Source organism: Lucilia cuprina, chromosome X (genome assembly GCF_022045245.1).
Source record: "Lucilia cuprina isolate Lc7/37 chromosome X, ASM2204524v1, whole genome shotgun sequence".
In the NCBI taxonomy this organism is placed as follows: Eukaryota; Metazoa; Arthropoda; class Insecta; order Diptera; family Calliphoridae; genus Lucilia; species Lucilia cuprina.
The window spans coordinates 12013716-12039264 of NC_060949.1; the positions used below are offsets into that span (position 1 = coordinate 12013716).

General features: G+C 30.1%; 2 protein-coding genes across 2 annotated transcripts in view; one reads left to right on the forward strand and one right to left on the reverse strand.

The window, feature by feature from the left end:
* LOC111683328 overlaps nt 1-22431 on the forward strand; it is a 97503-nt gene extending 75072 nt beyond the window's left edge. The window contains exons 5-6 of the mRNA XM_046945440.1: nt 798-1160; nt 19353-22431. Coding sequence (XP_046801396.1) covers nt 798-1160; nt 19353-21800 — 2811 coding nt within the window. The 3' untranslated portion in view covers nt 21801-22431. The remainder of the gene's footprint in view (nt 1-797; nt 1161-19352) is intronic.
* LOC124418642 lies at nt 8049-11032 on the reverse strand. The gene is made up of 2 exons (XM_046945450.1): nt 10901-11032; nt 8049-10829 (listed from the first exon to the last, which is right to left on the reverse strand). The coding sequence occupies exon 2, from the start codon at nt 10589-10591 to the stop codon at nt 9077-9079; it is 1515 nt and encodes a 504-aa protein (XP_046801406.1). The 5' UTR covers nt 10592-10829; nt 10901-11032; the 3' UTR covers nt 8049-9076.
* Nucleotides 22432-25549: the final 3118 nt, after the last annotated feature.

Genomic DNA, 25549 nt, shown 5'->3' on the forward strand with positions numbered 1-25549 from the left:
ATCCAGAATATATATACTTTATAGGGTCGGAAAATTATATTATAGAAATTACAAACGGAATGACAAACTTATATATACCCTTCTCACGAAGGTGAAGGGTATAACTAGTTAGAGAACTATATTCAGCTGAGATGGATCTTAAATACCTTCCATCAGCTAATATTATCTAAATAACCTTTTAGTTATTATAATATTTGTGCAAATAGGTTTTCTTATTATTTCTAATAGAACAATATTTAATGATTTGCATGTATACATCTGTGTGAGATATTTAAGGAATTTGTTTATACTAAATTAAAAATGTTTTCGTGAAATATATATCGATACTAATATATATGAAGTCAATTATCGACCGATACTCGTAACATTTTACAAAAACATTTTTTATTTTAAATCTTAGCTTGTTCTATTAGAAATGATGAGAAAACCTATTTGCACAAATATTAGAATAACTAAAAGGTTTTTAAGATAATAATAGTTGATGGAAGGTATTTAAGATCCGGCTATAGCCCACTAACTTGTTTTTTTTAACTTTTATACATATTTCTCAGATACATGTTTGGGTTTTCGACTATTTTCTCAACTTTATTGATTGCCAGCCAATAAGAGTGAAATTTTTGTTCCTTTGAAATTTTTATTCCCATCGATGTGAAAATTGCTATCATGAACTTGTTGTGAACAATTCATTCATAGTAGCTGATTTTATATACACTAGCTATTCATTGTATACAAAAATCCATAAAAAATTTAACAACGGGGAACATTTTTTCAATTAGTAAATTGATTTTTCTTTTCAGATTGGCATTAATCCAGGCTTATTTGCGGCATATAAAGGTCACCATTACGCTGGTCCAGGTAATCATTTTTGGAAATGTTTGTATTTGTCTGGACTAACGCAGGAGCAAATGAATGCTGATGAAGATTTTAAACTTATGAAATATGGTATAGGATTTACTAACATGGTACAAAGAGCTACTAAAGGATCAGCCGATTTAACAAGAAAAGAAATAAAAGAAGGCAGTCGTATACTTCTAGAAAAATTGCAAAGATTTCGTCCAAAAATTGCCGTTTTCAATGGCAAACTGATATTTGAAGTGTTTTCTGGTAAAAAAGATTTTAATTTCGGTCGACAGCCCGAATGTGTAGAAGGAACAGATACCGTAAGTATTAAGAGTATTGTCGAAAATATTTAGTTTTTTTTATGAAATATAAATATAAAATATAAAAGAGGGAAATAATCCTGTAATTTCTAATGTTTTGAACGATTCAAATGAAAGAACAAGTGTTACCGAGTTTAAGTTTTGAATTTGGACCTTATTGGTCCACCGGGGACGTAGTCATTTGTCGCTTCTTTATTTGAGTTTCTAATTAAAAATTATTTTTAAATTAAATAAAAAAAATTGTTTTCCAGATATAATTTTTTTACATATTGAAGATACCGCGCAAAATCCAATAATATTTAAAACACAGAAATAGGTTAAAAATTGCAAAAAACTTTATCTCAAAATATGATTTTTAATAAAAAACTTTTCGAAAACATGCCTGACAGAATTATTAGCCAATTTTTCTAAACGTTAATTCAGATTTTAATATAACCCATAAATAATTTGAATAATGCAGTCCAACTCGTTTATAACGAACTCCGCGGGACAAGTAAACTTTGTTCTGTATAAGCGAAGTTCGTAATAATACAGGTAAATTTTTTGTAGTTCCAAAAATAAAGTTTCATTTTATGAAATTTTAAGAATATGATTTATACATATATTTGTTTTATTCTTTACAAAATTATTTTTTTTAACTAAGCTGAATATTTTTATAAGAAAGGAAAATTGTATGGAAATGAACTTGATGGACTGAAAAAGAAGTTCGTTTTATACAAAAATTCTTAATAACCGAGTTCATTATAAGAGATGTTTTTGTATGAAATTAGTTACCAATTTAGAGGTATTTGAAAACTTGTTTGTAAAAACCTTGAATTTTATTCATATGGGAGATACCAAGGCTCCATTGAAAGTCCGGCTATTTTTCTGTAAATGTTTACATAAATGCAAAAGTTCTTCATATACAATTTCTAGCTCTAATAGTTTCGCAGATATACTTATTTTTGTATTTAATTCTAATTGAAACCACCCCTAATGAAAAGTTTAGTTGCACTTTAAAACTCATCGTGCAAAATTTTACGATTTTAGCTCTAATAGTTTCCCCGAAAAACGAGTTTTTGTATTTAATTAATATGGAGGGGCCGAAAAATTTTGCGCATCACTAGACGTGGCTTCAAAGAAACCTTTCAAATAATACCACATATTGTATATTTTAATATAAATAGAAAATTTTAAAATTATATTTCCGATTTATTTGTGATTATCTTTCTACACTAATGTGTTGGTATTTCTTCCACGAAGGAATATATATAATAACATAATAGTAGAAATCGTTTAGTACACTGATTAAAATCGGCAGAAGTAATAACGTTAACACGGGCTTGCCGTAGGAGGGATATCCTTTGTTAATGATTCCAAATTCACTAATAATAATTTTTGTATTATTTCTTTGGAAATGATTTGGAAGAAGTCAAATTTTAATGTTATAGAAGTAATTAATTTGACTTAATTAATATTACACAAATAATAAAATTGAACTCACGAAAATTAGACAATTTTTAATTGACCAATTAAAATAAAATTTTGGATTTGAATTTTTAATTTTTCTCCAATAAATAGATTTTTGGTATATCATGTAGTTTTGTAGCAAATGGCTTCATAGCTTAAACCTAGGATATCCAAGCCCTATGCCATATCCTTCAACGTTTTCGGATAGGCCCCATACAAATTGACCCCCGAAAAACAAACGGGCACATATGTTTCAAAAGATCGAGAATTGCGTTCAAATTTAACATAAATAAGTTTCATATGACCAAAAATTTACGAGTTTAGCTATGAAATATGATGGCTTTTCCAATATTTCAGAAATTACTGAAATTCTAAACTTATTATTGATATATTATTAATAATTATTATTAATTTTTATTAATATACATGTATTTACCAAAATTAACAAAATAAATAATTAAATTCAGAAAAAGGAAAATCAAAAACTTATTATTTATTTTTATGCTACTGACAAAACATTGGAAACTTTTGAGCTTTTACTGAAAAGAACTGTGTAAGAAGCATCGTTGTTTACTGCTATTTGAAGGTATTCTTCATTTTGATGTTTTTAATTTTTTTTTTTTTTGCAAAATTAATTTTTTATGTCATCAATTTAAATGGCTAGATTTCCGATTTAAAAAGCGAAATAAGAAACGATTTTAATAATTATTTTAATATTTTACCTAGTATTTGTTGTTCTGTGATTAATATTTCATAAACAGGGCAAGGATTTTCATGCACTAAAAAAACTAAATATGCGCTATAAAATGGTAAAATATGCATATTAAAAGATATTCATATTGTTGAAAAACATTGTTTTAACGGTCACATTCTTAAAGGCACTACTTATATAATGTGTTTATTTAAAAGCACTCACACTTAGTGTTGCCATACGAAATGTTACTTTATCAAATATATGTTTGCGGAATGGTTCTAAACAAATGTTGTTTAGAAACATTCATAATGAATCTTGAAACTTGCCGTTAAGAACTGTTTAATTTAAATGCAAATACAATTTCGTAACACTGTCCCCCGCTTAAGCCTGTTCGTCCCGAATAGGTACAGATTCACCTTTTCCATAGGCAGCTAGTCGTTCTAGGTGTACAACCTTCATTTTGCTTCTCGGGCTCTTATATTTCTGTATTCGGTAGACCACGTCGTTTAATTTCTTAATAACCACATACTGTCCTTCCCAGTGAGTTTGCAGTTTAGGGGATAAACCTTTTTTACGTTGTGGGCTATATAGTAATACTAGCTGGCCTTCTTCTTCCTTCAGAATTTACTGCTCGATCGTATCTGGCCTTCATTTTATCACTAGTTATTTTTATTCATGTCCGCACGAATTCATGAAATTCATTAAGGTTATCTTGCTCTTGGGAAAAGATTTCATCATCCTTACTTTTTGATGACGGACTTATACCAAATTCTAAATCACCAGGCAGCTTGAGTTCTGTTCCAAAAATATTTTTTGCAGGTATTTGAGAGGTGGAGTCGTGAACGGCTGTTCGGTAGGGCATGTGTATGTGTTCACCCCAGTCCTTCTGATGTGCACTAACCACTTTTCTCAAATATTCCTCCAGAGAGCGATTGAATCTTTCGACCATGCCATCTGATTAAGGATGCAGTGGAGTTGTTCTGTCCACAACGCAGGCTGCTATGCGTTGTGGACAATTCGAAATCCAATCGGCTACAGATTGTTGACAACCAGAGTAGGTAAAAATATCGCTCGCGATCGCTATTTTATTAATATCGCTCGTTTTAAAATTAAAATCGTAAGTTTTATTTTTTAACACGCGAGTACAATTTTAATTCGAGTTTTTTGTTTTTTGTATTCTCTTCGTAAGCGATATTTACACTTTTTTTTCAACTCTCTTGCGAGCGAGTGGAAAACGAGTTAAATTCGAGCGGAAAATCAGCAAGAAAAAGGTTTTATGATGGCAATAAAAAATTACTAGGAAATAATTATGTTTGGTTATGTGGCCGTAGATTTTATGACTGTCACAAAAAATTAATTCTAAGAAAGAGTTAAAAAGGAAATCTTCACCTTTTTATGTAAATTTGTATATTTTTTCATATATACATTGATGGACATGGACAAAAATAAAATTACTAATTACAAGGCGGATAAGACAACGAAACAAAAATTAGAAAGAGTTGCCTTCGACACAAATATTTTGGAATATTGGAAAACGAAGAAGTTATATGATCCTGGAATGGGACATTTGCTAGATGTGGCTTTATCAGTTCCATCAACAAATGCTTCTGTGGAAAGAACATTTGGAGCAAAAATGAATTAATAGGTTATGAAAAAATAGATTTACACACCAGAAAAAATAGATCATAAAATAAATACATATACATATGTAAAATACGTACATGTACATATGTACATACATATGTATATGATGTTTTTTTTATAAAAAAATATTCGTATAACTTCATTTACAATAACACTGACAACTTTTTGCTCACAACCTCAACCAAATTCTTAGGACAAAAAATACCTACATACATATATTCAGTCATACACAAATGCATTTTCTTAATGGACATACATATGTATGTACATATATTCATACGCTTACTATAAGTATCCCAACTCCATTTATACACGTGCAAAAGGGTAAACATGTAATAAAACCGCAAGCAAATTCTTAGAAATTTAAAGTAACAAATAAACATGCATGTATGTATGTATGTATACATGCATACATACATACATACATACATACATACATACATACATACATACGTACATACATACATACACCTCTTTCTGATTTTCATACATAATTAGCAATAAACATAATAAGGCACAAATATACATAAATATAATTATATGTAATGTATATAGGTACAAGAAATTCATAAAAAACAAAAGTTGCAGCCTTATGTGACGTGCACAAATAAATATTTACCTATGTATGTGATTTTTTTTTCTTACCTAAAATGTCTTCTTTCTTGCCACATACCATTAAATTATGTGGCACAATTCAAAAATTCTAAAGTGTCCTCTAACTGCAAATAATATGAATACATATGAATGGATGTACATACATACATACATACATACATACATACATACATACATACATACATACATACATGTACATATTTTATTTTGCTCACAAAAAATATTATTAAATTTGGTTTCTTTAAATAGAATACTTAAAATCGAATACATATGCACAAACTCGCTCACGAGCGAATTGAATTCGATCGCTATCCGTATCCTTTTTACAACCGACCCAATAAAACTGTTGTTTTACCGTTTTTACTTCTGCACTCTCCCATATACCGTATATGCAGCCATTTAATATTTGTAGACTATTCCATAGAGCCCAATAAGATTTCATTAATGGACTTTCTGCAAATATTTCATTGCGGGCTGTCTTCTTTAGCCGATATTATCTTTGTCAGTACGGGGTCCAATCCTCATTGGAATCTATATGTGTTCGACGAACATCGATGATGCTTTGTATTACCTCAGCCTTTGCGCAATGTTTGCATTGCATGCTGCATGGTCTTATCGATAAAGCATTCACATTACTATGTTTTCCCCGCTGGTTTCTTGGTGGTGAAACCGTTCTGGAACGTTTTCTTGGTGCTTTACAGTTTCGCTGGATATGACCGGTTTTATCGCAGTTATAACATTTGGTTTTGGCTTTAATTTGTTTCTCGTTTAAAGCCTCTAAAACTGTCTCTTTTAATTCCTTTAACTCGGTGTCTATATCCCCCGTTTTCAGCGACAACCTCGACATTTCGCACCTTGCATATTTGAGGCTTTGAAATTATTTTCGCCGTTTCTTGTGCCAGCGCAAAAGAGACGGTTTCAGCGAATGATGAGTCTGGTGTGGCACAAACCGCATGTTTTATCTCAGGATCGCGAATGCCATTTACAAATGCCTCTATCTTGAAAATGTCTAAAAATGGGTGGTGTTCTCCTGGATAAGCAAGCTGTAACAAGCGCTCGATTTCCAATGCAAAGTCTTGTAGTGTCTCATTGGCCTTCTGCACTCTACCACACAATTCCATTCGTTATAATTCCTTTTTATGTTCTCCTTGCGTTGTAGTTCCTCCATTATATCATGGAAATTATATCTGCTGCTCACTGGTACGCATTCAAGAACTACTGAAGCATTTCTTTTTAAGGACAAGATCTATAGCTTTTTTTCATTGTTCCACATGTTTCTGGTGGAAAGTGTTTCAAACTGGAACTTAACACATTAAAAGGTGTAGTGCCATCAAAACTTGGGGTCTTTATTCTACTAGAGGTTTCTGGAATAATTCGTACCGCTCCTTCTTGACATTACAGATTATTCAGCTATTTTTAGGGTAAGATATTGGTCGAAAAAACTACTTTAACGCTCATTTCTGGCTTAAAAATGCAAACATAGCTATGAAATTAGACTGAACTAAATTCCTTACGAACCATAATTGACCCTACCTCCTTATAATGCCTCCTTCAGAAAATTACCCTAACGCTGGCTTAAACTGGCTTAAAAGTAAGAGTATTGAAATAAAATTTAACATAAGTACGTTTCTTATTAGCCAAACCCTCTCTACTGACTTTTATGAGAATCGGCGTATGATTATTATAATATCCGATTCAAAAAATTACCTTAACGCTCAGTACCTACTGGCTTAAAAATAAAGTAAACATCGACACAAATAAAATACAGTTATAAAATTGTATATAAGAAACTTTTATAGGAACTTAAATTTTCCTACCGAATTGTATGCGGCAAGTGTCTGTAACATACCCTACCCGCCCATATACATATGTAAGCCTGCATCCAGAAAATTACTTTAACGCTAATTACTGACAATAAAATGCTAGTACAGCGATAATATTCGATATAAACAGGTTTTTATGAACCAAAATCGGTCTAATTTTTTTTAATACGGATAAAAGATTAGATCACTAATAGTATCTCTGAATTACGAACTTTGTATTACGTTAATAGATGTCAGGTCTTCTATTGAAAGTTCGCCCATTTTTTTCTCTCTCTAACAGTTTATCAGATATGTACCCAGCAAAAAATAACTTCCAAAGAAGTGAAAAAGAAGTAGAATTTACTCCAGGAAGTACTGAAAAAGTCCTGAAGAATTGATGATTTTAACACATGCTTGTCACAGGAGGGATGACTTTTTTATTTGATTCCAAATTCACTACATCTAAAGAAAATTCTTAGGAAGTAATTTTTATGTTATTTTTGGAAGTTATTATAAAGTGAAATTGTAGTATTACATAATGCAACTAATTTGACTCAAATAATATAAATAAATTACACGCATTTATCATTTATCAATCAACTCTAAAATAAAAGTGGCTTAAGTCATTTATTTATTTATTTATTTATTTATTTATTTATTTATTTATTCAATAGTTTTTTAAGCCCTTAAGGGCCAATAAACCGGTACAACATATATGGCATACAATTTAAGATCTTAAAGATAAATATTTTATATATGTATTTAATTTAAAACTTCAAAACAAATATGAAAGAAAAGAAGAAAATAAAAATTAAATTAAAACCCCCCTATTGCACAAATGTTAAAGGTCAAACACAAATACAGTATTCAAATATTTGGGCATCAAAAGATAGCAGTCAAAAATAATAGTTGTAATAAATTTATAAATTTGTCATTGCAACATTCTTAAACTTTTTTATGGAATATGAAAATTTTCTGTCAGCATACGGTATTGTAGAGTTCCATAGGCCAATAGATCTGACAACAAATGACCTCTTCATAATCAACGTATTATAACGCGGAGGAACTAATGCATGTGTTCGTGAAGACGTACCAATTTGAAACAAATTTCTCAAGTAAGGCGGACAGCCCGTTTTTATGATTTTATATAGTTGAAGTAACAATCTTATATTAACAAAACCTTGAAAATTACAGCCAAAGAGTGATATAACGTAAGATGTAATTCTCGTTCGATATCTAAGACCATATATATACCTAACTATTCTGTTAAAGCAATGTTCTAATTTATCCATGTTGTGTTGGGATGTACCACTATATACTTCTATTGCGTAGAGAAAAGTAGGTAAACATACAGAAAAACTAACTGCTTTTTCAAATTTAAAGGTAAGTAGCAACCTAATGAATAAAATTTTCTCAATGTAAAAGATATGGACGCTATAATGTGATTAATATGGACCCCAAAATCTAATTTATTATCCAAGTATATACCAAGAGTTTTGAAAGAAGATACGAATTGTATAGGGTTATCTCCCAAATAAAGTTTAATATTTAATTGAATAATATTTGAAAATAATATAACGCGAGTTTTTGTCGGATTGAGGCTTAAATAATTTAAATCTGACCATTCCATGATGCGCTTTAAATCCCTGTTAACATTTACCGTCAAATAATCAACACCACGTCCATTGTCACATGCAACCAACTGTATGTCATCAGCATAGACAGAAATGTACTTGCGAAAAGATGTCATTAACGTACATCATGAAAAGCAATGGTCCTAATACAGATCCTTGAGGTATACCTCTAAAAATTTCCAAAATTGTAGACACTCTTCCTTCAACCTCCGTAAATTGTCTACGACCAGTAAGAAAAGATCTAATTAATTTACAAGCAGTATTATCAAATTTAAAAGAATTTAATAACTTTGTTATTAACATAGAATGACTTATGGAGTCAAACGCTCTGGAATAATCCAAAAATATTGCTAAAGATTCAAATTTCATATCCATATTATGTCGTAAAGCTTCTACAACTCCTAAAGTAAGTCCTGTGGTATTATAGTTTTCCCTATATCCCGATTGGAAAGTGCTTAACAATCCCTTTTCTCCTAGGTACTCCTGAATTTGATTCCTTAATAAAATCTCCAAGATTTTTGAACAGCAGGAAAGTATAATTATTGGCCGAAAGTTAGTTGCCAATCTTGGGGATTTAATCTTGGGAACCGGCACTATTCTTCCAATTTTCCAAATGCTTGGAAATTCAGATGTGGTTATTATTTTGTTAAAAATAAAAATTAAAGGCTTTGCTATAACAGGAAAAATCAATTTCAAATATTTAATAGGGATGCCATCATATCCTACAGCATTAGTTTTAATACTATTCATGGTATTATATACTTCCAATTCATCCATTGTTCTAAAGGAAAACCCCATATTAGATGAAAAAATAACATCCCAACATCCTTCATCAACAATGGGAGGTAGTATTGAATTACAATTAAATTCCTCAACATTCACTTGATTCATACTTGATTCAGATTTACTTGCAATAGCCCCTTCAGATCTTAACCTACTCCAGAACTGTGTTTGATTGCAGTTAGAAAAGAAGTTGATACTTGCATTTCTCCGATATCTCCTAATTAAACTTTTAAGTCTGTTCCGATTAATTCGGTATATGTTTCGATTATATTCACAATTATCTTCTCTGAGGGCACGGAAAGCCAGATTACGCTTTGAGCGAGCAATTTTAATATCATTGGTATCCATCCATTTATCATAACGCGGCCTTCTTGCTCTCCTCAAGGGAACATTCTGTTCAAAATTTTCAAGTATAACTGAATTAAAAAAAGCTATTTGATCATCTACTAAATACCTGTTATATAAGTAAGAAAAATTTACTGGTCGCAATTGTTGCAAACACCGTTCTAAGTTTAAAGATCTATAGTCCCGAAAAAAATAATTCGGGAAATTTCTTTCAATTCTGACATTATAAGAGATAGAAATTAATGAATGTCCTGAGTTTAAAACTGGCATTTGATACTGCATTTTCGTATGTACCAAATCAGGCTCCGACACCATAAAATAGTCAATTAAAGTAGAACAAGAAAGGTTATCAGTGAAATGTGTTGGTAAACAATTATGTATTACTGATAATCCTGCTCTTATACAGAAATCTCTAACTATTTGACTTTTTGTTGTATCAAACAAATTTGTATTGAAATCGCCCATTAAAATTAGATTTGGAAAACGCGAAGCTCCATCACCCAGATAATCTTCAGCATGCCTAAAGTTACCCTGTGGCAACTAAACTACACCAACCACTATTTTATCAGTACCTCCAAGACTCACCTCAACAAATAGACTCTCAATTAGTGTTTTCTCCATGTAATCACACAATACTCATGCTTTGAATTTGTCCGAGATGTAAAGACACACGCCACCTCCCCTAGACCAAAGTCTATCGTTTCTGAAAATTTGATATCCACTTAATGATATTGTATCATCAGATATATAATCTTTGTACCATGTTTCACTTACACCGATAACATCATATAAACTATTCTCTAATAAATTCTTCATTTCTTCGTATTTTATAGAATTTGATCTTGGTACCAAGCTCTGAGCATTAAGATGACACACATTAAAAAAATCACTGGTTAAATTATTTTCTAAATGACTACTATCAATCAACGGACCCAAATTATCTGAAATCATAATTATATTTGACTACCCTTAACATTTGTGCATTTGATGTATTTATTCCCAATATCATTTTATAAAAAAATTTTAAATTCATTACTAAAAGTAACTTACTTACAGCTATATGCGAACTACTTTAATAATGTTCAAATTTCTTAACAAAAATCAAAATAAAAAGAACAAACAAAAATTTAAATTTTAATAATACAATGTAAAAGAAAAATATAAAAAGAGTGTTAAAAAATGCAATATGTAATCCAAAAACAAATATTTGATAATTCGATGAATATGAGTTTGTGTGTTGTTATTAAACTATAAATTATAGAGACTCAAAAAAAAACTCCAAAAGATAGATTAAAATGAGTTAATTTAAAGTCACTGTAATATTGAAATATCAAAAAAAAAGCAAAATATTAAACAGATATAAAGGAAAAAATACTTATTTGCAGTCTGTTTTGTACATATGTATGTATTTGTCCAATTCACAATTGCTGCCACACTGTTACCATTGTTTTGTTTTTGTTACGAAAACAAAATATCAATAAAAACAATACGCCATACAACTATACAACGATATGACTCCAATTACGAATTGAACAATTACGTATATTGCATCTTTTCCTCGTTTTTATGTCTTTCGTTTTACACTCATTTCTTCTATATCTCATTGTACTTATGTTAGACGAATTTAATAAGGTGATAGCATTTCATTTATAATTTAAGTTTCATATTATCATTAATAACAACAATTTAGGAAAAAAGGAACAACAAAAAAAATAAAAATAAAAAAAAATCATGCATTTAAATATTCGCCTTGTTTTATTCGTTAAATTCTTTGTTGAAAGAAGTAGAAGTAAATGAAATAAAGAACAAAATTAATTCCCCAGGTAATAACCAAGATAAGGATACATCTGGCAACACTAAATATTACAGCATACCGTTTATACCAAAATTAACAGATAACAAACAAACAAGGGACATAATGAACGGGGAACAAATAATTATTGCATACAAATCGAATAAGACAATACAACAACTATTTACACAAACATAAACAAAAATTGATAATAGAGAACAAAACAATGTTGTGTACCAAATAAGATGTGATGGTGGGGACAATGAAGAGTGTGGTAAGGTTTATATTGGCACAACAAAGAGAAATTTAGGCGTGAGAATAGATGAACACATAGCTGACATAAAGAAAGGTAAACAATCAACTGCACTTGCACAACACTGTATTGAAAATAGACATAAACCTAATTTTGACAATGTAAGAATTTTGGACAAAGAGAGAAGAGAAAACAAGAGATTTACATTGGAAAGCTTGAGGATACAACAAAATTCGAAGAGTGCAATAAATACAAAAGAAGATAAAGATAATACAAATGCAAATTACACCATAGCATTATTCTAGTATAATAACAAACTGTGCTCGAATAAGAACTTTTACTGTGATATTAAATTTTATTATCTTTACATTATTTAGTAATAAGTTTTTTGTTTGTGTTGTCCAACTTTACAAAAAACTGTGATATTTTTAATAATGTAATTTTGACAAAAAAGAATATTTGTAAGTAAAAATTGTTCTTTATATAGATTATAAGATTGTTGTTACTGACTATTTAAACAAAAATTTATTTTTCTTTTGTATAATTATAATGTTGCCAGATCATAAATAAAATCAGAAATCCCTGAAGAAGTTGGAAAATACCAACGAAACGTCGGATAGATTGAAGATGAGATAAATAATCTTTTATTTGAACAATGACCTTAAAAGCCTGTTTATAGGAAACTATATTTAATAATTGAAATAAAAAATAGTTCAAAAGCAAAAATATATAAAAATTACTAATATGAAAAAGAAAAATATTTAAATTAAAACCAAGATTTATAAATAATAAGAATTAATTTAAATTTGTTTTGTAATATAATTTTTTAATAATCAAGGAAAATAATGATTTTTTTTTAATACCTAAAACTTGAGCTATTTCTTTTGTTCACCAATGGTCCCTTTATTTTGTGGAGTATCATCGCCTTCAAAAAAATTCTCTTTAGACATTCCCGTATACAATTTAATAACATATTCCGAATCACCTTCATCCTCCCTTCCATCATGAAAGTAAAATTTAGCTCTAGGAATACCCCAATTAAGCATTTCATATCGGTCAACTTTTTTTCTCTAACTAATTTGCGACAGTAATATCGGAACTTTGAAACTAGCGGCGTATGATGAGCATTAATATATACTCTTGATTGTACGTTTTCAGTCGACATTATCTGATTTAGTTTTAAATCATAATTCGCCCGATAGTTTTTCATCAAAGAGTCCCTGGTTAATACGCTATTAAATTTCACCAGAACTGAAGATTTTTTCCCAATCTAAGAACATAAATATAAATCAGATGTTGTGATTTCTAGCCCAAGGGCTTTAGCCAAGTCGATAACAGTTGAATATAGTTTTTCATTAGGAATAGTTTGTGGTAAACCAGTAATTATGATGTCCGCACGATTCATTTGTCTCCTGAGTCCATTATTTTCCTCTTCAAGCTTCTTTATTTTTGTGTTAATAATCTTTTCAAAATTTTCATTACGATTCACACTATGATACAGATCTTTTTTAATCTCCATAAGTTGGGTGGTTATTTCACGCATATATTTCTCCAAATTATCGAGCTTGCTATTTAACTGGTCAGATTTAACATTATTGTCTTTAAGACAGGTGTTGCACTTGTAAGAAAGACTACCACTATTTTTTTTAATTACATCAAGGGCAGTTTTTGTAAGAGAGGGATTAAGTTGTGTTGCACATTCCTGATGAAAGTAGACATCACAAAAATCACACTTGACGCGGACCTCAGTTTTATTAAAGCATTTATTGCAATGATCACACTTTTGTGTCATATTTAATGTGCACAAATTTATGTGAGGTTATGTTTTATGTACTTGTATTTATAATTTAAATTAATTTTGACGCAAATGGTATTGCAGTAAAATTTAAGTTTTTTTTTTAAACAAATAAGGTTGTCAACAATATTTCTTCACAATTTGGTAAAATGTTCTTTATTATTTATTTAGATTTTAATAAAAATTCAGAAACAGTTCGTACAGCTTGTAAAAAATCTACTCCGTTGCCATTAGAGTTGCCAGACAGATTTTTTTTTATTTTTACCCCACTCAAGAGACGATTTTTCGTCCTAGAACAATGCTTTGCGACATGACTCTTAACAAGATTTCCTTTATGTAGAAGAAGAAGTTTATTGAGTATACACAAAAATTAATAAAACAAAAGTAATTAGTTTAATAAAAAGAGAAGAATTGTCTTCCCATATTTAATTATTTACCTTATAATGGAATGCACAACAAAGCTTAAAAATTGAGGTAAAAAAAGTTTAAATACAGTAGGGGTTAACTCGTTATTAGTTTTCCATCAAAGATGTAAACCAATGGTAGTAAATCATTAAAATTTACACTTAGAGAAAAATAACGCAAATAAAGGATTTGTACTTAAACATCCATTTCGTCCCCACACACTGAACATTTCATTAAAATCGCTCCATCCGTTTAGCAGTCTATAGACTTAAAACAAACGGTTATAGACTACTAAACGGCTAAACCGATTATTTTGAAATTTTTCCTGTATGTCTGGAATAGGTAATAGGCTACTTTTTATTTTGAATTTTCAAGCCACGCCTACATTAAGAAAATATAAAATTCTTATATTTGAAATAAATTTAACAGTTCAATCCTCAAATTTTGTCGGTTGCACTTTAGTGTCAATATGATTGTATGGGATAAAAGGTGGGCAAACTAGCGTTAGGGGGCGTGACACCTCCATATAAATTAAATAAAAAACTTCGTTAATCTTGGAAACTATTACAGTTAGAATCTTAAATTTTTGCACGAATAACTTTAACATGTGAACATTTAGAAAATAACGGGCGGAGTTTCAATAGGGCGCTTGGCACCACATATATGAATTGAATACAAAATTTCATATATCTTGAAAACTATCAAATAATTCAAAATTTTCATAGATGTATAGATATTGGCGAATTCTCATATGTAACATATTGTGGTTAGAATGTTCAAAATCGTTAAGTGAGTTTTTTATACTAGAGGGTAAAACAAAAAATATTATATATCCCAAGGCATAAGAATATAAATAGATCATTAATGTATTATTTTAGAATTTAAATAAAATTTATATTCATCAAGAGAAATTATAATAAACCTTTAAGAAAAATTTTATAATTTAGTAACAAAATAAATATTTTTAGTTATTATGTATTTAATTTATTTTGGGGTAGTGAAGCACACCGGGTATTACCTAGTATATGTATATAGATAAATATTAAAAAAATGTTTAAACTTTTGATACCTAAGGGACCAGATGCACAATATTCTTAATTATTCTATAAAGGGTTTCGATAATTTAGCCTCAAAAATCTCAAAAATGGGATTTTTACATAATAATTTAGAACACATTAGGGCGAAAAATTAATGCATTTAAATTTTTCGCCCTAAATTCGAAATTTACATAACTAAATAGGCGTTATTTGATTTTGTTAAAACTGTTATTACAAGGGCAAGGAATTTCATACACTAAAAAATTAAAAATATGTGCTTATAATATGCACTATAAAATAGGAAAATATGCACTAAAATTGCATCAAAAATATTTCTTTGTGATGGTACATATTAATAGATATTTAGATCTTAGGTTTTTGACAACAATTGTAATAAAATTTGGTGAATTAATGTATTTTTGTATAAATTATATTTCTTCCGAATTTTATCGTTTGGTTTTTAAGTAAATTATGGACGTGAGAGAGATGTAAAAACAAAATTTTATCAAGTTATCTTTTTATATGTACACACAGATGGCCAAACTCAGGAATTGAAACTGAACCGATACTTAAATGACAAATATTTTGGATGTTACAATTAGCAGCACAGCACAAACTACGTTCCGCACTATTGTGCCTTTAAAAATTAAATAAAACTTTGTAAAATTGTATTTCAATAACCTAGTATTTTGTTGTTATATCGAAATTTTTTGATATTTATTTAAACAAATTATAAATATGTAAATCCAAATTGGTTGTAAAAATATGAAATACATAGAAAACAAAAGAATTTGTTTTAAAAAAATAAAAAATTGCTATTAAAATGCAAAATATATGCAATATGCAAAAATAAATGCAAAATGTGCAATTTATGTATTTATAACAAAATATGCAATAACAAATCGAAGAAATTTTGTAGCAAATTCTTTGATTCGAAAAGAAAACTGGTTAAAAGTTATTTTGAGTTACTGACTACAAACATGCATTTGCATAGAAATTCTTGTCCTAGTTATTACAAATCACAAAAGAGTTTAAAAAAAATCTCAGAAATGGGATTTTTATATAGAACACATTAAGCCATACATATGTATAAATGCTTTAGTTTTTGACCTAAATTCGAAATTTACATAACAAAATACACCTGGTCCCGTCGGTATTTAAAGTATTTTAAAAACAATCTAGATTATGTATACATCTAAGAAAATGTGTAGACAACATAAAAATAAAAACAAGTCAGATTTCTATATTCGGATGTGCCGAATCTTATATACCCTTCACCAAGTATGTTTTAAAAAACAGTTTTTATTTATTTTGTATCTCTGCACACATGTCACACATAACATACACAAACAAATAAAAACTGTAGCAGAACTGTGTACTGTACTACCACAGTCAAACTGTATTACCGTCCTCAAACAAATATGAACTGTATTACCAACATATTACTGCTTTATCCCTTGTTGTTTTTATGCTTTTATTTATAATTTGATGAGGAAATTTTTAGATGTAGTCTCAGAACTACATCTGAAAATTTCAGTTATTTATGGACCGATTTTCAATAGGAAACTTCTCGAAAGCATGTCTGACACAATTATTGAAGATTTGGATCTCGAAGATACCTGGAGTCTTCAGAAAATTGATTTCAACAGACAGACGGACATAGCTTAATCGACTCCGCTATCTATAAGGATCCAGAATATATACACTTTATAGGGTCGGAAAATTATATTATAGAAATTACAAACGGAATGACAAACTTATATCTACCCTTCTCACGAAGGTGAAGGGTATAAAACAAGAATATAAACTTGTGTTAAATCATGACTTCGGCACTTCCATCAAGTAAATTGTAATACAATGGCAATATTTTACTTTTTGTTATTCAGTAGAACCCTAATTACGCAATCCATGAAAACATTTAATAAATCTGAAGGCGTGATAACTTCCGTATGCATACCGTGTTATTATATTCTTTATATATACCTCATCATCAACGTACTAACATACTAACTTGAGACTTGCTCATTTTGAGGAGATTTTTCGTCTTGCTCTCATCAAGATCACCCAATAGGATTTTCTACACACTGTTTCATTTTTCCAAGAGGTCTTATGGGATTCTCTTACCCATATTTTTATATTAGCTTTTGTTGCGTCGAATGGTTTTGCGTTTGTTAGGTTAACTGCCTCGAGCTCCCTTCCCTTTAAAGTTATTACATGCGCTCTTTCTTTACCGACTACTTCCGAGTGGGCTTCAGTTAAAGCTTTCTTACAATACAATACGGTCTTAGATTTAGTTTTATCTCCTGAGATCGCTTTAATTGCCATCTAGCTGTCGGTAAATATATTAAGCGCTATGTGCACCATATTTATTCTAATCCAATTTACACATTCCGTTATTGCTTTTACTTCTGCCTGGAAGCTTCTGTGTCTGGTATACGATCAGGCACTTCCGATGATTGTATATAACCTTCCAATGTGCCAAGTATACATTGATGACGTGTCCTATAACCGCTTTTGGTCAGTTAAAGTAAAGGTCCATTTGGCTGTAAGCGCCGCCTCATATCTTAAATAAATACATACATATCAATGGGTGGAATATCTCAGAGCCTTGGTTGAAGTAGTACACATGTAATCACTTATACCCGCAGCATGTACGCTGAACTCCCAGTCGTAGTTTGATATTGCACTTTTTGTCTAAAGCAGTCCACAAGATTATTGAAGCATACCCTAGAATTGGTCCAATTACCCTTTCATAAATCTAATTTGTCATAGTAGTTTATATGTGCCTTGTTGATCCTATCCTATATGTGGTGCCTCCATTTTAATTTTCGATCGAGGATTACACTTAAGTACTTAACATTGTCTGTCATTGGTATCTTCCTGACCAGGAAGCAAGGTTCGGTATACGTAGAAATTTTTGGCTTTCTTGTGAAAAGACAGATTTCCGTTTTTGCGGGTTTTGCCTCCTCAGCTCTTTTACACGTGTAATTTTGGTCTAATACCTTTTTCCTGATAGTTTATCGTACCATCTCACTCTGATGGAGGTTAGCTATGTACAAATTTATATAAAAGGATAAATCTTATATAATTTTATCGACCAATAAAAAGTTGTTGGAAGTATTTATTATATTTTATAATATTAGATTCTTAATAGTAAAAGAAATTAATATGATATTTTTTACTAATAATGAATGTTGGTTAAAAATTTTACTAATCACTTGAAAAAATTTAGTATTCAGTAAAATTTGCATTACCAGTACATTTTACTGATTACTGAAAATGTTTGCAGTAACCAGTACAAATTTACTGATAACTGAAATTTGTAATGCAATAAAATTATACTGCAGTGTATGCCTAAAGCACGCAAAAATTAACAAACTCCCCTGGAATAATTGTTAATAATTGGCGTGTATATATGTATGTATTTAATATATATCCCACCACTAAACAAAAGCATCATCCGCAATGTTGCTTTCAAATTTATGGTTAAGGTTTAACATTTATATTTTGGCGCTTTAAACTAAATGATTTTTGTATTTCCTTCTTAATAATTCACAAGCTGATAAAAACCTTTTTATAATACCCATGATAATGTTATGTTTCTACTTAATCAATTCTACTACATGTTTAACTAGAACCGTTTCTACCCAAAATCAACAGCGATCCATAGTAAAATAAATGTTCACCAGACTTTTTAAGTCTATCGGTATGCTTTACCGTGGGCATAGGACCATTATTTTTGTGCGTTAAATTCATTATCACATCAGTAATGTCCTTAATTTTTGTTTTACGATTTTTTTATATAATTGATAAAACAATTTTAATAAATCTCTCAATAGAGTTTAATTTGTAAAATGTAGGACGTTATATACATACATAATATGTACATACTATAAGTTTGTTAGAATTGACAAAAATTTTAATAAAATGTTTAATACTTTCAGTTTATTTGGGTTATGCCATCGTCTTCGGCGCGTTGTGCTCAGTTGCCTAGAGCAGCAGATAAAGTTCCATTTTATGCAGCACTAAAGAAATTTCGAGACTATCTAAATGGCCTAATACCACACATTGATCAATCGGAATGTGTTTTCACTGAAGAGCGCATTAAACAACAATGTGAACAGGAAAATTATAAAAATCAGCAAAGCAGTGCCACCAGCTCTAACGATCCGGCCTATCAAAATGCAATAGGAATTTCAAACACAAATAATCCATTACAAAATCCAGTAGGATATTCATTTGACCCTGAAACTAATCCACATGGTGCTGGAGAAGGACCTGGACCTCCAGCTGGCGATAACAATGTAAGTAATAATTTTATGATGTCATCGTTGGTGGGCACTCAGCATGAAAAAAAGAAGCGAGGGCGACCTAAAAAGATCAAAGGGCAAGAAATTATAGATCCTGTTACTGGTAATAAAATACAAGTGAATAGCCAATTGATGAGTAGCAATAATGGAGATTACTCCAATATATTAAACTTGTCTGTTGTACAAGTCTCTAACAGTGAAATGCCAAAGAAAAAGAGGGGTAGACCTAAAAAAGTTAAACCGCATCCAAATATGATGCAAACAGATATTGGACAGTCGAATACAATGTTGGGACAGAAACCTAATATCATGTCTATTCAGTCTCTGACCAGTGATATAACACAAGGCTCAACAAATCAAATGCAAGGTTTGCAAACAAATCAACACGTATCCTTGTATTCAACACCACCACATCAAAGAAGCATTTATTCACCGATGGCTTCCCCAATGGCTTCGCCATCTCTAAATTGCTCCTATACTACCAACACACCTCCTTCGCAACCACAGCATGATAAATTGTGTTTAAATAGCAATGGGAGGGAACCTTCTAAAGCTACATCTGCAACAGATCTAGTGGAGTCGACAAATCACCAACATACTATACAAGATCAAAATTTTGGTGAGTCACCACCTCCCAGTTCTCCCAACATCTGTAATGTTGATTTTGAACCTCCAGCAGCGTCAGCTACAACTGCAGCGATTGTAAACGAGAATGTAAATTCCGATTTGAATACAATGCATCAACGACTGCATAGTAACCATCAGAGATCGCGTTTTAATAGTCCTATTAACAGTGGTGAAGCTACACCAGATCATAACACAAACGAACATTTTCAGCAGTGGCTTTCACCCCAACCTAATCATAATATTCATTCTCCTGCAGCTGTAACAAGTACGATGTTTGTAAATTCACCCCAACAGTCATCTCTTAATTATCATGATCAACCTCAACAACAACAAATGCAAGCAATTCAACAACAGCCTCAATCCCAACACCAAGAAATTGCACAATGGCCGATAAGACAAAGTCGTTATGATGATATTACCAATAATCCGTACTTGTTGAATTCCCAGCTACATCAAACACATTCACATAATCACGATAATCACAATCATCAAAATCAACATAGCGGTAGTGATGTTGCGAGAAAAAGTCTATCTGGTCTTGAGTCCTTAGTTGACCAAATACCCACTATTTCCGAAAGTGAATCGATTGCTCTATCCTCGGCAGCAGCTGTTAACGCACAGGTTGCTGCTGCTGCAGCAGTTGAAAGCAGACTTCAAGGTCTGGCTGACTCGCATGGGGGGGGTGAATCTCACTTCTCTGCTATGGTGGGACCTCAAAACAGCCCAACTTCTGCACCCTCAAACAACAGTCAAATCCAACAGTCAAATACTACTTCGAATTTGCTAAATAGTAATTTTTCTGTTAGCAATTTAGCAGCGTCATCTGCGTCAAGTAATAACAATAACAACGCCCACGAAAACTATGGTCTACCGTCAAACAGCAGACCTCTAACCAATCCGAATGCTTATCACCATTCAAATCTAATGGCTGCAGCCGTTTTAGCCGCTGCCGCAGCTAATACACCCACAAATCTTTCATCACCCACAGCTGTTGCAGGCACTGCTAACCATCACACATCAATGTACATGGATCCACATGCTCATTTGACAACTCATGTACCTGTCAATTCTTTATATGCTACAACAGCACCACCAACGCATCATCATCATACGGCTGTGGCTGCACATCATCATCATCATGCAGCTGCGCACTATGGAAGCTCAACGCAACATTCGGCAGGCTCTGATTATGCAACATCGAACAATCCGTACGCGCCTACACAAAGCAACGTAACTGCTAGCCATACTTTACATATGCCCAGTCCCAATTACCCGTATGGATATCCTACAGCTACAGCCAGTCAAAGCAATTACTCAGCTTATCCTCACTCTCACCACGCCAACCATCATCATCATCATGGACATCCCCATGCCCATCATACAACTGCTCATCATTTGGCAATGTTCGATCGTTTGAAACCCACCGACATAACTGGGTACAGTGGTGGTTTTTGATGGTGATTCAATTCAAATGAAAGGTCAGGACAGCTATAGTCAAAATGGCTAATTTTGACCTAAATGATGATAATAATTGTCCTTTACTTACTACAATTTAAGTCCCGTGAAGTAATATGCTGCTAAAAATATCATATAATATAATACATACAATGATGTAGAATTTTTAGTTTAAGTATACCTACAAACATACAGTATCTCACATAAGTTAAGCGAATTTTGCTATTCATAAAAAAGAGACTACATTTTATAAAAAATACAATATTTATTTGGAGAAATTTGTGCCTATTGTATTTATCTAGTGGCTTGTAAAAATGGGACATACCTTCCCATAAGGGCAATTCCACTTTAAACTTTCTTAAAAAGAATGACCAATTATTGTGATCAAATTTTATGAATAATCAAAAACCGATTAAATTATATTCGGTCAGTTCATACACCTGTCACATAATGTTTTCTTCCCTAGGGAATAACATTGTAGAATTATTACACAATCTTAAATATTAATGTTAGATCGTATAAACTACCTTACAGAAGATTGTAATATGAAATTATATCATTTAAAAATTGTAAATAATAACAGAATAAAAATTAATGAAATACAATTTAATAAACTTTTACTTAACAGTTATGTTGGCGCCCGCCTTATTTTTTTTTAAACTAATTTATTTTGAATTCATTTGTCGTATTTTTATTAGCAACATAATTTATTTTTATCGAACAACGTATAGTTTTTCAATGTTTCATTTCAAGTCATTTATTAAGAAAATTCAATCATAATCACAATCATGACAATAACATTTTTTATACATTTTATACTGGGTGCTAACACTACATTTAGCTCAAGACTAAAGTTTTCATATTTGGTTTTGATCGTAAACTGCAAATGTAAAACGTATAATATACTACATTAGTATTATGTACAAATTTTCCTAAATACGTTGTCTGCACTTGTCTAAGATTTCATTAAACTTATTTTTATTAAGTAAATTAATTTGTTCTATTTATAAACTTTAGTGAAGAACTGTATTAAAAATAAATAATTTTAAAATTAATCCTCCAAAGTTGTTTTTGAGTACTTAGTTAATATTGTTTGCTAATTTAAGCGCCCAATGGATGTTTATGTTTTTATTACATATACATTTTATTACATATACATATTATTGTATATACATTTGTCTTCTTTTTTTATAAAACATACATCTATGGCAAATTATTCATGTACTCAAAAACATCAAAGGTACTTAACATCAGATTAAATTTATTTTTAGATTAGTTAATCTGATTATTAATTATCATTTGATTGCCATCTTAAAAACCCGCTCTTAAAATCTTATGTGAGAAACTTATGTGAGCAACTGTATATTAGACTGGTGCTTTATGATGAGACTTTTTCGATTTTCAGAGAAAGACTTTTTATATTTTTAAAAAATGTATTACGTCATCTAATAGTATGAATTCTACAAATAAACTATTAAATTTAGAAAAATAATCAGAGAAGTTAGTTAATTATATTTTTTCAAATTGTTTAATTACAATATTAATACACACATTTTTTCTTGTATACTTCCATAAAGTGACACTACTTTCACACAAAATATTAAATGCAAATTCATTCACAGTAACATATAAAGTTTTATGTTATAAAACTAAATAAAGTCTGTTTCTTACTACACAGAAAAAATAAACTCATATATAGAATGAATTTGGTAATAAATGTTATGAATCGAACATGACTTTTTTCCTCAAACCATTTTCATTCACAATATTAAAAGTTTATGATGTATATGAATTTGTACATGACGCAATTTTTTTAAATTTTTACTTTTTTCTACAATATTTATGAAAAAAATACAAAAGAAGTCCATCATCTACTTATATGTTTCCATATTTAGTTGATAGTAATCCTACATAAGTATATATATTGTTCATAACAGCCGGCCAATTTCGCGATCATTTCATCGATTTTAATCTGTAAATCATAGTCCCCCAGAAAGAGAGGCAGACAAAAAACACCACTACACACGCATAAGTGACGTTTCTTTAATGAGATTGCACTGAAAATTTTTTTAGCTATTTCCAATTTCAAAGAATACATTTCATTACAGTAAAATGGAAACTTTTATAAATAAAATGCAATCAATGACCACAAAAATTATAATTACTTTGCAAGGTATAACATTTTGATTGAAAATGTACAAAAAAAGTATTCAAGAAGTACGATCTTATTTAATTTTTTTTTATGCATTTCACAAAAATATTTTAAGTGTACGTTGTTTTTGCAAGTTGTGTGTTTGTTTTTATAAATTGTGTTTGAATTTGTTAAACAAAGCGACAACAAACTAAACTGTTGAATGCTGCCAAGCAACTAAATGAAATGTTTTTATTATTTACGCTCTTGTTGACAAGTTCGTCTACGATCGTATTATGTACATGTTAGTCCGAAAATCTTCGTATTCTGAAAAATACTAGCGAGGAACTCTGCTGTAAATCATAAAGAAATAAAAAAAATTTCCAAAGAAAATGTCAAACATTTTTAACAAATAGAAAAATTTAATTTAAATTTGAAATATTTTTAGTCAAGGCTTCTAGATTTTGTTTGAAAAAATTATAATGAAAATTTATACAATTTAGGAACTAATTTTTTAATAGTATTAACTTTTGTATGTGTACAAAATTCTACTGGTAATAGTTTAACATAAGGAAAATTAGATTTATTTTGGAATTTATATACACATCTAAATAATTTTTTTGAATTTTGAAATAAAAACTTTTTGGATCGAACTAAAGTTAAGTTATGGTAGTCAACAATAACATACACAAGTATAATACAACATTCGTTTCAATAGATGATTATTTTGGGAATTAAAACAACTTTAACGAGTATGTGTAGTTCAAGATAAACTTAGAAAACGTCTGTTAGTAATATAGACAAAATGAGTAAAACATTCCATGTTATAGTCCAAAGATTCAGTTATGTCATTTTAATTTTGGTCCCTTTAAATATGAAAAATGTTTATAAATAAAATAATTATAATTTATATAAAAAAGGAATTAACATACATGTCTGATAGATCAAAGGATAAATGTTCATTATAGAATAAAAATATTAGTTCCGAAAAACAGAATATTTTCATATATTTCGTGGTTTTCGTGGATAAACTTAACCTTCACATCAAAAACATATCGGTCATTTATTACAAGGAGGGCATAATTTATAATTATGGTTTTTTGAACCGAAGGATACTAAACGTCATAGTAAAAACTTAATATAGACTTATAAGATTTCAAATAAAATTTCAGTTTTTTAAATCAGATAGAAAATTTCAATTTAATTTAATTGTTAAAATATATTAAACTCAACCACATGAATCTGGTTTAATTATAAAGTTATTTTGTCTAAAACTAACTAAAACTACTAAAATGTTATTAAACATTCAAAGCCTTTTTCATAACACCTTTTTTTGTTTTGTGACAGTCTTGTTGTAGTAGCGATATCTATACTTTTAAAGTGCGTGTAAATAAAGTTTTAAGTTGTATGTTTTACGATTCTTAATATGTGATTAACAGTAAAATGTGTTTCATCTAAACAATATTTATATATATGTAATATTGTCTTGAACAATATTATGAATGAAAATCGAAAAAGTCGAATTCAAGGCCTGTCTGTACATACATAAGTAGACACCTCAAATTTTACGTAATCTCAAATACATAAATATACATTATTTTAAGCATCATCTCTGATT